General features: G+C 38.0%; 1 protein-coding gene across 1 annotated transcript in view; it reads right to left on the bottom strand.

Annotated features, from left to right (window-relative positions):
• The window catches only part of LOC149185302 (uncharacterized), a 446,687-nt gene that overhangs the window by 150,464 nt on the left and 282,258 nt on the right, over window positions 1-13,965 (bottom strand). Inside the window, exon 10 of the mRNA XM_089417896.1 lies at window positions 7,015-7,099. Within this exon, the coding sequence (XP_089274022.1) occupies window positions 7,015-7,099 (85 nt within the window). The remainder of the gene's footprint in view (window positions 1-7,014; window positions 7,100-13,965) is intronic.

Here is a 13,965-nt window from a genome sequence, read left to right as displayed (position 1 = left end):
GGATCGACTATACTATTTTGGCTTTATTTGCAAGCTGAAGGACGTGTACAGGTGCGATGGCGCAGGAAATACGTGAATACAAGGCCCGTTTGAGACGCAGGATGATGAGTTATCACTATTGTTTCAGTGCAGGTTAATTGCTGCGTTGATGAAATGGTATGGGAGCAAGGAAATATACAGAGGTTTGGAAAACCAGTGTATGGCTGCTTTTGCGTATGAGAAAGAGAGAGGTGGCCTGAAACAGCTATGGAAGATGGCAGCGAAATAGAATAATAGTGTCTAAAATCCAGTAGCTTGATCACAAAATTCTCAATCTTTCCTGCTCCAGAAACCCTGAAGAATTTCTCAAAACCCTGTACCTGCAATTAAAAGAAAATAAAACCCTAATGAAATCTGTGTATAAAGCAAAATTTGAAACCCCAGATCAGCTGAGTAATTTACAGATTTTGACCCTTTAACAGCCAGATTTAGCAATAACAGTAGTAATATTTTCAGAATATCAAATTTATTATGAAAAGCTTCAGAAAATCTCTCATGCAAACTTAGAAAAGAAACTAAATGATTAACCCAGGGTAAAAAATAGCTGGGCTCTGCAAGGAAAAGCTTGTGGGAGTTGGCTGGTTCAGCCTAGAACTTCCCCAAACGCCCACTGGTTTTCTTCAGTAATGGTTCCCTGCACAGCTCACTTCAACCATCAGTAAAGAGAGAGAGAATAATACTAGTTTTCAGAAAGTAATGGAGATACCTGCCATTACTCCAGAAACCCTAATATCATTCAAACCCTAGCAAGTGAACAAGATACCTGTGCTCACAATACTCTATAATAAGCTGTTATTAATGGCTGAAAAACAAAATATGCAGAAAATAGAATAGCTCACAGCACTTCCAGAGAGTAACACCAGCAAGATTTGAACCCCAAAGTCTTTCTTTATTAGCACCAGAAAAGTTTACAAGAGAGTTTCTTCAGCACAAAACTTCAAGATCGAATGATCTCAAATGACCCCTAGCACCCTATTTAAAGGAAAAGATCCCAACGGCTAGTTCGAGTGATCCATGTCGAAATGATCTCGACCGTCGATGAGGATCAAGACATCTCTTAATCTCATCCGTCGAATTTGTTAATGAAATTTTGCATGTATTTACTCAAAAAATTATTATTTTATTATTTTTTAGGGTTTTTGCTTTATTTTATAATTTTTTTTATTTTTTATTTTTTTATTATTATTTTTATTTTTATTTTTTATTTATTATTTTATTTTTCAGTTATTTATTTATTTTTTTTTTATTTTTTTAATTTTTAATTCATTTTTAAATGGATCCTCGAACTTAGCCTTTGGAAAAATCACCTAGGACCTAGGACTTAGGACTCATGAGGGGATTTAAAACATTTTCCAACCCTCAAGACACTTTACATCATGACTTTTACAATTTTACATCTTAAGGGGAAAAAACCCATTTAACATAGACCCTCATAAACCACCCAGTTCTGCAACACAACTATAATCTAGTAGATTAACACACTAGGATTCTCCTAAGATTCTAGTGACAAAATCCTTCCCGGTTTTGGGGTTAGGCTGAAGGAAAACTCTGCCGATCATGGATCGGTGAGACGAAAAACCTTCCGGGACGTAGATTATCACTTAGAAAATTAGGTCCACCTAGGCAATTTACAGACATGACTCATATCTGCTATGATTATTTACAATTTATACATGCAGACTGGGTTTACAACATAAATTGATCAAGTTGTCGATGACTGAAGAATGGCACGGACATGTCGATCAAGCGCTACCCTTTTTGCAAAGAAAAAGGGGGTGTACTGCTATGGGCGGTTGACCGGTAGTGGTCAACACACATTTGGATTAGACTCCAAAGACACATAACCCATCTGTGACACAATACGATCTAGTAAACCAAGTGATTTATAAAAAAATAATTAAGCTGATTAGTTTAAATTGTTTCCAAACCACTTTTACATCAAACTCGATTAAAACACTAGGACTCACATAATAATTCAAAAATAAACTTCACCCTAGTTTTGGGGTTTAAGCTAAAGAGAAAAAAATCTTCTGATTAGCTGTCTCGATGTTAGGATATTCTGACACAGGAAATAGTTAAGTATAACTTAGTCTAGTGTAGAGTTAGGTAAAGTGTGTTTCTTTACTATGTACTTTTGTAACTTACAATCCAACAATCATGATATGTTCTAAACATGAAGTGATCCGACGGTTCATTCTCTCCTCGGTATTACCGACACTTGATCCATGGCTTAACACCCGATTGGTCCATGATCTCTATTTAAAGAGCATGGATGGTCATTTGTAAGGTGATCGTTCATGAGAGAAGATTATGTAAATTTTCTTTCTTTTATTAATAAATTGCTCGAAGTGACAGCATTGGCTCAGGCCATGGACTGTTTCCCTCTTTGAGAGTTCTAACCACGTCAAGAATACTAGTGTATTGAACTATGATCTATTTGTGAGCGATGTTCTTTGGTGTTCTATCTGAGGAACTTACCCTATATATTCCTACATGGTATTAGAGCTATTTGAGGGCCACATCCGTTGGTGATCCAAATCTGAAGCCAATACAACTGCATCCGACTGTCATTTCTTAGATCTACTGTTTCTCACTGCTTTCGGGCCGAAAGAACTACTCTATTGTGTTAGGATCATCTATTCCGGTGATGAACCCCTTTCGTTTCATGCGAAAAGGTTTCCGGTAGCCCTAACTACGTCATTTTTAACATCTGGAGATATACAATCTTTATTTGTAGTTTTAGTTATTCATCTCTCTGTTTATTTCGGTTTATTTAGCTCTCTGTTTTCTATTACCAAATCTATACCTTTCATTTCGGCGTATGCTCTTTGCCCCGCGACTCTGTGCGATCTATGCAAATCATAAACAGAAATGAAGGATTTTTCTCATGTGTATGCTCTTTTCCGTCGTGCCTTAGTGTGATCTTGGAAAATAAGAAACATTGAGTAAAATATTTAGTTTCCGGCAAAAGCTAATTTCAAGCCATAAGGCTTGGTTTTTCTTTGTATGTCCATTTTGGGTTTAGAAAAAAAAAACACCCTTTCCTCTTTTCCAAAAATTACTAACCTTTTAAACTAGCTCATATGGTCCAAAGTTACTTTATGAGAATAGAGGTCTTGGGTTCAAGTCTTTCTTTTTTATTGAGTTACTTTTTCAAAAAGCACATGTAACTTATGTTTTAAAGTTATTAAGGGAAGGGTATCGTTAACAACGACTAATGCGTCCTCAACCCCTCTTCCTTACGGTCACCCCAATCTTTACTCCTTGGCAAGAGTTTAAAAAGAGAGTCTCTCACCTAGAATAGGCATTTAGTCTAAAAACTTACCAAGATAATTGCATTTCACTTTAGTTAGGTGCATCTCATCCTAATTCACTTTATCTTGTGGAGCATTTTACTTTCTATTTGATCTTATGTACTTGTTATGATGAACATCTATTGAAGTTATCACTCTTATTATTGTTGAAGTATTTCATTGGGAAAGTGCAATATCTTTCCTTTTTGCAAGTAAAAGCTTTGGTTTATTTCAATTTGCAAATGATTAGAATTGTTATATTTTACATGCATGGAAATTTGAAAGATAGTAGCTTTGATTAAAGCATTTCTATATATCTTGCAGATTGATATCATTTTATCTAACATTTATTTGTTTTGCAGGATTACTTATTTATTTTGAGCAAGTGTGTATTATTTTGAAGCAATCATTAAGGCATTGGTTTTACATGCTTATCTTTGAATTATAAGTTGTTGATCATTGAGAATATCTTTCATTTCATATCTTGTATTTCTTATCATACTTGTTGAACTTGCTTACAAATCTTGAAGTAATCCATTTGATCATAGTATCTCCTAGAAACCTCATATCATTTTTCATCTAACTTTTCATTAGGGACCACCCCCCTTAGCTTGCATAGGAGAGAGATTTAACGGAGAGAGTTGAAAATAGGTGACAACACCAACTCTTAGTTTTCCCACCAACCACAACTTGTGGGGTTAAGGGGTTTTGCTCACTAACTTAGGTGTCTGTGCGAGGCGACAACAACAAGGTCATCATATCCCTTTCCCTACGGCAAAATTGTTTTCCCCAAAAAGTTCTTAAAAACACATTGTGATTTTTCATATGTTCTCCCTGTTCTAGCATCCTACAAATGCACACAAATCTCCTAAAAGAAAGTTTGTGGGTCTTTGTAAAAACAACTTGCATATACCTACAAAATGCACCAAAAAATATATAAATGTGTGCATTTTAGCACCTTTTTTGGCGGGGTTTATGGGTTAGATCGAAAGCCACTTGATACAACCTGTGTCATAAACACCCCGACTAATTATTGGTGGTATATAATGATGCCTTGGGTGTAGGAAAAAAACCATGCTTACTAGTGCAACCCAACATTGGTGAAATTCCCTTAGGTCCAAGTTTGTCTCCTCGAGGTTTTAGGATAATCCCCCTTAGTATGAAACACTTGTTTCCTTGTCTTCTCCATATCTCGTTGATATTGTGTTCATCCTTCATCACTTTTGGAGTGGAATACAAGAGGAGGAGACCTTCAGTTGCCCGGGAAGGAGGAATCCAAACAACAAACAATGTATATGTTCTAAAGGAAGACAATGAAGAATGCCATTTGGGCAAACAAAATGAGTGTTCGTTGTGGCAAAGAAGACTAGGGCATCTAAAATTCGATCATATCATCAAACTCAACAACGAGGGAGTTCCCAAAATTACCAAGCCACAAAATCCTATATGCAACATGTCAAATGGGGAAACAAACTCATGTTCCTTTCAAGACTAAAGAGAAACTATCAACCAACAAGCCACTTCAACTAGTACACATGGACCTATGTGAACCTTCTAGAATAGAAACACTCAGAGGTGAGTGTTACTTCCTGTTAGTGATTCATGATTTTTCCAGACTAATACGAGTAGCCTTCTTGAGAGTTAAATCAGTTGCATTTGAGAAATTCAAGGTCTTTAAAGCGCTGGCAGAAAATCAAATAGGCTGAGATAAAGTGCATATGGTTAGACAGAGGAGGAGAGTTTACATCAAATGAATTTGAAGATTTCTATGATGAACATGGAATAAAGAGACAATATACCATTGTAGACACCCCCCATAGAATGGAGTGGCTGAAAGACAAAATAGATTGGTGCAACAAATGGCTAGGGTTATGATGCAAGAAAGAAACATACCATCGATTTATTGGGCAGAAGCCATTCACACAACAATCCACATATTAAATAAAGCACATCTCAGGACTAACTGTGACAAAAATCCCTATGAGTTATGGCATGGAAAACAAACATCAATCAAATACTTCAAAGTGTTTGACAATAAATGTTATATTAAAAACAATGATGAAAAATTGGGCGAATTTGATGCTAGGGCAGACGAAGGAATATTCTTAGGGTACTCAATGAAAAGCAAAGGGTACAAGTGCTACAACAAATGATTGCACAAGATTGTTGATTGTATATATGTGAAAGTTGATAAGGAATTGGATCAGATAGAAGAGAATGAGACTTAGGAGTTGACACAAAGACCAACAAACAAAAACATCATAGGCACAAAGTGGGTGTTCAAAAACAAACTAAATGAACAAGGGAAGATCATCAGAAATAAAGCAAGGTAAGTATGCAAGGGCTATGCACCGGTAGAAGGATTAGACTTTGAAGAAACTTTTGCTTGTGGCAAGACTAGAAGCAATCAGGATGTCTTGCCTTTTCCTGTCACAAAGACTTCAAGGTATATCAAATGGAAGTAAAGTCTGCTTTGCTTAATGGGTAGCTTGAAGAAGTGTATATAGAACAACCTGAAGGGTCCCAACTATCAGATAATCCTAATGTTGTTTGCAGATTAAAGAAGGCACTCTATGGTCTCAAAAAAGTACCACGAGCATGGTATTCTTGTTTGGACAAATATTTTCAAAAGCAAGGTTTCAAGAGAGGGCCAAATGACAACAATTTGTACACAAAATCTGATGATAAAGAACCCCTGATTGTAGTTGTCTATGTTGATGACATAATATTTGGAAGCACCAAAAAGTCCCTAGTCCAATGGTTTGCTAATGAAATGAAATCTGAGTTTGAAATGTCACTCTTTCTTCCATGATCTACAAATTATACAAAACACAGAAGGTATGTTCATGTCACCAGAGAAATACTTTAAAGAAACATTGAAAAAGTTCAAAATGGAGGATTATATCCCTGTCACCACTCCCATGGTTGGTGGATGCAAGCTAAGCAAGGATGACAAATCACTGGAAGTTGATAAAAAGTTGTATAGATCTATGATTGGCATCCTATTATTACTAACATCTTCAAGACCGGACATAATGGTAGCAGTTGGGTTAGTAGCAAGATATCAATCAGATCCAAAGCAAAGCCATCTCTTAGCAACAATGACCTAAGTTTGCAAGTATTTACCTTTGAACATCTAGGTTTGCAATGACTTACACATCTCTTTCTAGTGGCTTCTATCACTTTAGGCAATTCAGGGAGTTTTTCGAAGACCCTGGTTTATATATTTACAATTTGTAGTTAATCCTAAGTGGGTATTTTGTTGAGATATGGAAGTTATGCAAGTAGAAAGGTGTTTGCTATTATGAAAAATTTACTACATTTCATTTATCTATTGTTCCAAACAAAATGTAAGTATGCAATAGCATTCCTACTAACCTTAATATTTTCTATCATACAATTTAACATGGAAAATTTTCTCATTATTGCCATGATTTTTTTAAGCATATGGACTATGCACTTGTTAGGTGAAAATTTATATTATAAAGATAACAATTCATTCCTATAAATGAAAAACCACAACAATAAGAGAAACCAGTTACAATATCAAGTTAAATCAAAGAAAAACAATATGAAGCTTATTCTATGAAATGAAACATATATATATAATTTGGTACTATGACTAGATAAAAATTCATGTTGCTGTCTGGAAAAAATAGCCATGTTACCGATAGCCAGATACCTGATGGTGTCAACTCCCTTAAAATGTTGTCAAATATGAAGCAATCCTCCAAAGCTACATTACAACCAGTACCATAGGTAGGGAACTGCAAAGCATTCCACGAATTCGTGAGAAAGGTAAAATGGATGGTCTTAAAATATTAGCTATTGTTGGTTTTCAAAAATTAATTTTTCTCCTAGAAGTTATTGTTACAATATTGAATGCGATGTCCTTCTTATATCATGCTTCTAAATGTTCTTGGTATATTATATTTTAAATTCACAAGCAAGGATTTCTTTTAGAAATGCATTAGAGATGAAATTATAACAATTAAGAAAAGTTTTGTTGAAATTTGGTACCGGAGGACAGGTGGTTCCCTTAGGCTTTGATCTTTGGCCTAGGGAAAAGTGTCCAAAAGAATTTAATTTTTCTCCTAAAGTGACTTTATAATTTTATAAAGTTAAATCTAATTTAAAAGTGACTTTAAGTGATAAAGTTATTAAGTCTAATTTTAAAGTGACTTTTATAAAGTCAATGAAAAATTAGAAAGGAAAAGTGACTTTGGAAATAAATGACTAAGTGGGTCTTTATTAAAGTGGGGTGAATTAAAAAATAGAAAGTGAGATTTAAATGAGCATTTAATCTCAACCATTGATCTAAATCTATTTCAGCCATTGGATTTAGAGATCACCCAAAAGTCACTTGGATCACCCAAAAGTCACTTGGAGTTATATTAAAGGAGGAAAAGGTCATTCATTCTTTCATGAGCAGATTGGGAGAAAGAGAGCAAGAGAGTAAGAGAGATTTCTGAGCAGGAAGGAGAAGGAGACAGCAGCTTGGCACACATTCCAAGGCAGCAGTTGAGCAGATTTGTACAGCTGATTCAGCACATAGTGAAAGGCAGATTTTTGCACAAACATCGAGGAGCAGTTTGCTGATTTTTCTGCACACAAAACGGAGGTCGTACAGCATTTATTGTTGTCCTGTTTGCTGTAATTTCCAGATTGCTGTGAAGCACGGGAAAGGAGATAAGTTGTAAATTTGCTTGCTGATTTTTTGCTGAATAATTCTCACTGTAAAAAGGCAATTTTCAGAAATAAAGAAGAGCTCTCAAACTGGTTTTCTCCAAGAGTTGTAGGGGGTTTTTCCAAGGTCAAGTTGACCAAAAATATCAGTGTTTTAATGTGTTTTAATGGCTGTTTTTAATTGCTGATTTTTATTTCTGCAATTTCCAGCATTCTGAAAAATTTCCAGAATTTGTGTTTTCAGCCATATTTATTTTTTTTCAGTCTGTTAAATGTATGGTTATGGGAATGGGCATTTAACTACATGGGAGAAATAAGGTGAAACTGAAAACCGGGGTGGGAAAACAGAAATTTTTACAAGTTTTAATGAAGGTTTTTTTAAGTGAAACAAAAAATAATTAGCATGACACTGGTAAGAATGAACTAAGAAAATTACATTAGATATAATATTTTACAATTGATGGAAATACATTGTTGTAATGGTCAGAAGACATTGTTCTAGAATGATAAATAAGAATGGGAATAATAAAAGTTAAATCTATCACTCCTCATCGCACATGTGATGCTTTCAGTGTTTTCCAATTGCACTTAGCTTTTCTAGGAGTTGCATTTGCACTCCTGTTAACACCCAGGTTGTTCCCTATGACTCCCAAGGGAATACGGCCGGGGTAACCACTAACCAATCTTTGGATTACAGTGCCTAGCCACAATGTAATCAGAGAGGGCTCTCTCTTTATAATTTGTCTCTGTTCTGTGGAGATTTTAGGCTAGCTATGAAATGAGGGTGTTTAGTTTTATGCTTTGGTTGAGGGATATCTTTCTGTACCTGAAGTGTGCAATCTGCAGATGATTTTATTTCATTGGGCAATGGAGTCTGTGGCTGCAAGTGTTTAGAAAACCTTGAGGTGATTTACTGAAATTACAGGGCCATTTAAATACTTCATATAACAAAGTTTAGATTATGATGGTGACATGTGAACAACCAGTGAAAAGCATTCAAGAATTTTCCACTGTGTTGGGGTGTGGGAAAGAGATAGATGCCTCAGGAGAAAACTTGAATTCCTGAGAATATTTATCACAGTGAGAGATATAGCTTGAAAGTGTAGCAATTAAGAATTACACCTTATTTACTCTATCTGGAAGAAAACATTTATAACAGCTTAGATTGAGTTCAGGGTAATTTGTGATTAAATCCTGGAACTATTCTTTTACTTTGCCATTAAGTGTAAAACTCATAAACATGAAAGAAAATGAAAGACTAGAAAACATATAACACAGAGGTTTAAAGAAGACTTATTGTGCTATGAAACATGCAGGAATCCTGTAATATTCAACCAGCGACCACAGTGCATCAAGGAACACAGAGCTTTGGAAATTCCATCCACCTTTTGTATTATTTCTCTGAGAGTTGTACAGCAACCGAAGTATAGAAATGAAATCAACAACAACCCTTTGCAAACTCATGCGAAGGGGACTTTATAGAAATGTTTATACAAAATATCTCAGGCATTAAGTCATCTGAGAGAGAAATATCTTCATTACTTCGTACAGAAAAGTAGAAAAGAAGTTATTACAGCTTTGAATGCAACATAACTGCTTTTTAAGTCTGTCAGAGGATATTTTGACCTTTGGAGGTCACTGAGTCGGTTGGAACGTTTGGCTTTAATGCTGGAAAATGTGCCTTTACGTTTGCTGCGCTGTATCTTCTGGGCCCTGCCACCTGTGACTGTGCTTGCTGCTGTGGTGACCGAATAGCCCTGCTGAGCTGGCTCAGCCTTTCATCTTTCCTCTGTATGCTTATCTACCAAAATTTTCCCTGTGTATGATTACTTATAAATTTGACAGAACATAACATTACAGGTTCTGGCTTGATAATATTAGCTGTGTCAATATGTTCCAGACTTTCTGTGTGGGCAATTGGTGCTTCACAATTGCCTCTATGGTTTCATCTGCTTCTGTATATTTATAGAAATTTGGAGGCACGTCGAACAGATGATTGATCTCGTTCATGATGAAAAACAGGTTTTCCACCCTATTATATAGAGTTTGCCCTGATGCTGGCCCTGATTCTGCTGAAGTGCTGGGCTGTCCTGCAATTTGACTTGCAGCAAAGGCATTGACCCTTTTAGCATAATTTTCATGGGTCAGCAGTCTTCCCACACTACTTAGTACACTGGGGAGGCCTCTGTTTTGTAACACCTGAAACCTGTCCATGAACTTGTTGATTTCGGTCTGCATGTCTTGGGTTCTCCTTTCTAATGTTCCAACCAGGTTTCTTAATGTCAGGACCCTTTTAACCATTGAGATTGTCTCAGTCCTGTGAGCAATTCCCATGGTGGTCAGTTGAGAGCTTGTCCTGTTATTCAATATGTTGATCATCCTATTGGCAGCATCAGGCATGTTGCCAAGGCTTGCTCTTGCTCTGTGTATTTCCCTATTTGCCTTTGTAATGAGTGCTGACTGTTCATCTATGGTCTCAATGAACTGCCACTGATCAGTAATGGACTGGCCAATATTGGCCCAAAGGACTGTTTTGAGCTCTGCTGTCACCTTATCTAGTGTGAGCTCTTTCTCAAGCTCAGTTATTCTCTTTTTGAGAGCTTTTATATCTCTTTCTTTCTCAGCCACATTCTGTTTGCTCTTATCATATCTTTCATTTACTTTAGCCAAAGATTCTTTGGCTTGATTAAGCTCTAACATTTGAGCTTCTAGGACTTGAATTTCATTTTGAAGCTTCTGCATATCCAGACTATGAGTCTGCTCTGTTGTTGGTGCAGCTGTCGATGTAGTTGGTGCTGTAGGTTCTGTTTGCTGAGGAGGAGGAGGAGTAGTTGGAGCAGCTTCCTCAAGGTTGATTACTTCAGGAGGACGCTTGGAGGTTTGCCCTTCTTCTCTTTGTTTCAAGGCTGCCTGTAGTGCTGCTTTTGCAGCCTCCGATTCTCCCAGCTTTTCCTGAGTTTGGATTAGCTGCTTGTACAGAGATATCAACAAGGTTGTGGCCTCTTGATCATGTCTTTGCTGGGCAACATCATCTGTTTGAGGGTGAATTGTGGCTGGGAGTTTGATCTTTCTCCTCAAAGCTGCCATGTCTGCATCCCTCAATTTTAATATCTCTTGTATGCCCTTGATGTCTTTGGGATCATGCCCAATCTCTATGATGATGTCCTCTAAGGACCTTATTCTGTTGTCCTTTGCCTGGGATGATGCTCTCTCCAACTCTAGCTGAGAGGCTGTATTGTTAAGGCTATTTTGTAGCCTGTAGTTATCCAATGTTTGGTCTACCAAGGAAGCATAGACCATCTCACCCGTTTGCTTATGCAGTTCTATCTTGTCCATTGGGTGGATATCCTTGGCAAGGACTTCCAGGTTAGTCCTCAAGTAGTCAGAGGCAGATTGGGGCTGCACTGCTGTTGGCATAAAATGACTCATGATCATTTTGCCTTCCTGCACATCATATGCAGACATGAGTCTTTGTTGATTGGTGGGAGCCATGTTTAACAGATGGTTATACAGCTGTATCTTGATGGGCTCATTTCTCCTCTTAATGTCGATGAACTGCTGTTTAATGCTGAGTCCACCTTCCCTTTGCCGATTTGAGGAACTCACTTCTCCTCCCATTGCTCTATCTTGTTCCTGTTGAAAGGAACTTGCTGATGCTTCCCTGCTGGGTGGGACCATACCAAAAGACTGTCCTATTGGCATTTCTTCCTCTGAGAAGGGATTAATTCTCTGTCTTTTCTCCCCATGAGTTGCTGATGTTGTAAGGGGAGTCTCTCTGTCCCTTTTCCTACTTGTATCCTCCTTTTGTGGAGTTTGGAGGATTGATGCCTCAGCTGAAGTTTCTTGCCTTGGAGGCACCGTTTGTTCAGTGGATTTAGGGGCTTCCACTGTTTGCTCTTGCTGGACAGGTTGTTCCTGCCTTTGTTCTTCCTGTTGTTGCTGTTCTTCTTACTGCTGCACTTCTCCCTGCTGCTCCATCTCTTCTTGTTGCTGCACTAGTGTTTCCATTTGCTCTTCAGTCATTGGAGGTGGCTGTTCCACCTGCTTTTCTTTGCCTTTGCTGGATGTCTGTGGAGTATTCATGGCAGCTTGCTGATGTGTTGTTGAGGATGAGGCAGCTGCTCCAAGTTGTCTTTTATATGAGAGGGGGACCTGTCCACAAGTTTCTAAGTCAACTTCTTTTTGAATATTTCTAGCCTCTCTTTCTAGCAGCTCTTCACTAGTAATTTCCTCTTCTAGGGTGCCCTCTTCCCAGCTCAATGCATTGGCATACTGCTCAATCTCAGGCAGCCTCATATGTGAATAGGTACCCAATTTGTATCTTATCCTCCTGAGGGAAACAAAATGATTGGGGTCATAGGGTATCCACTCAAAACTAGTTTGCAGTTTGAGGGCCTCTAGGATACTATTTGCCTCCTTCCATCCCTCCTCTTTTTTGTTATATAGGAAAGGGCCCAGCTGGCTCCTTACCTTCAACTGCGCCTTCTTGTTCTTACTTTGGAAGTGGAGATAGTCGGCATTCCCAAATTGCCTGAAATATTCTAGGGCAAAAAGTCTCATAGGGACATACCTTGGCAGCCTATAAGGCTTCAACTCACAGCCATATACTCTGATGACTGTGTGGTCTTGGTAAAAGTACCAATTACCAATGCTGTAGGTTTTGTTTAGATGGAGAATTCTCCTCATGTCATCAGTTAACCTTGGAGGAGAAACACCATACAATAATGTCATAGCTGGATGAATGAACGAGTCTATGAACTCACAATATGTGTATGGTGATACAGAGGTGCAATGAAAAACAGACGTCCAAAACACAACTGACCTTGGATTCCCCTGGGCATTAACTTGCTTCAGGGGAATGAGGAAGCTGCCTGGTTGATAAAACAAGAATAGATGGTAAATGTACGAGGTGTATCTGAACAGTCTTTCCCTTTGCAGATTCATTAGTTGGTCATGGATCCTATCTGCAATATATGTGGCATAGTCATAATGCACAGCTGGAGGCTTTCCAGGAGAGAATATAGACAGCATTGCCATTATACTATCATCCACATCCTCCACTCCCTTGAACCCTAGGACATAGCTGATCAAATCCACTAGCATTCTGCCCAATTCATTTAAGTATGCATATCCAATAGGAGGAGTTCTGATGGCTTCAGAGCCTGGTTGTATAAACAGCTGGTTGATTTTGATGATCTGGTCATTTGACAACTTAGTCCCCTTCTTTATCAAGTTCTGCATGTAGAGGGGGGTCAATGGTTTTGCAGTGTGGAAATGCAGCATCTCATTTATGCTCTCTAGGGTGATATGGAACAGAATTGAGCCTGTGGGGCTGAGGACAGCTCTTTGGCATGGATCATAGCACTCCTGGCATCTGTGGATCAATTCTGGCATAGGATTTACCTGGGGGAGGTTGTAGATGGGCAAGTTTGAGTCCCAAATCCCTAGGATATCAGCTCCACTAAGGTGCTGGGCTTTCAACTCATTTAGCAACTGAATATTATATTTAGAGCCTATTGGAAACCAATCTAACATTTGATAATCCATATCTCCCAGAGCTTTCCATTCTAACTCCCTGTGAGGGGTATTGAGAGGCTTGATGTTCAGTGCAATTGGAGTTTCCATGGTCTATTAAGCTTCTGACTTGCAGGTGAACTGGTTGAAGTAAGCAGAACAACACAGAGGTGATTCCTTACAATGAAAGTGTGAATTTCAGGGACCAGAGGGTGAATTGAGCACACAGCAATTGAAATACTGTTTAACAGATTGATAAAGACAAATAGCAGGGCTGACCAGATCTTTTCTATGGTGAATTTAGCCAGCAGAGGTTTCTAGCTCACGGTTGCGCGAGCTACCTGTGATTTCAGGTTGTTTCAGTCAAATGCAGGTTTCGTAAACTGTTCGTTGTCTTGCCAGAGGGAAATAGGTGCAGGTTACTGGATACTAG

This window comes from Pinus tabuliformis, chromosome 3_2, assembly GCF_031772625.1.
Source record: "Pinus tabuliformis cultivar Carrire ecotype Pingquan chromosome 3_2, CPIR1, whole genome shotgun sequence".
NCBI classification, from domain to species: Eukaryota; Viridiplantae; Streptophyta; class Pinopsida; order Pinales; family Pinaceae; genus Pinus; species Pinus tabuliformis.
Note: the sequence above shows the minus strand (reverse complement) of the source record. Positions and strands in the feature narration are given on the sequence as shown.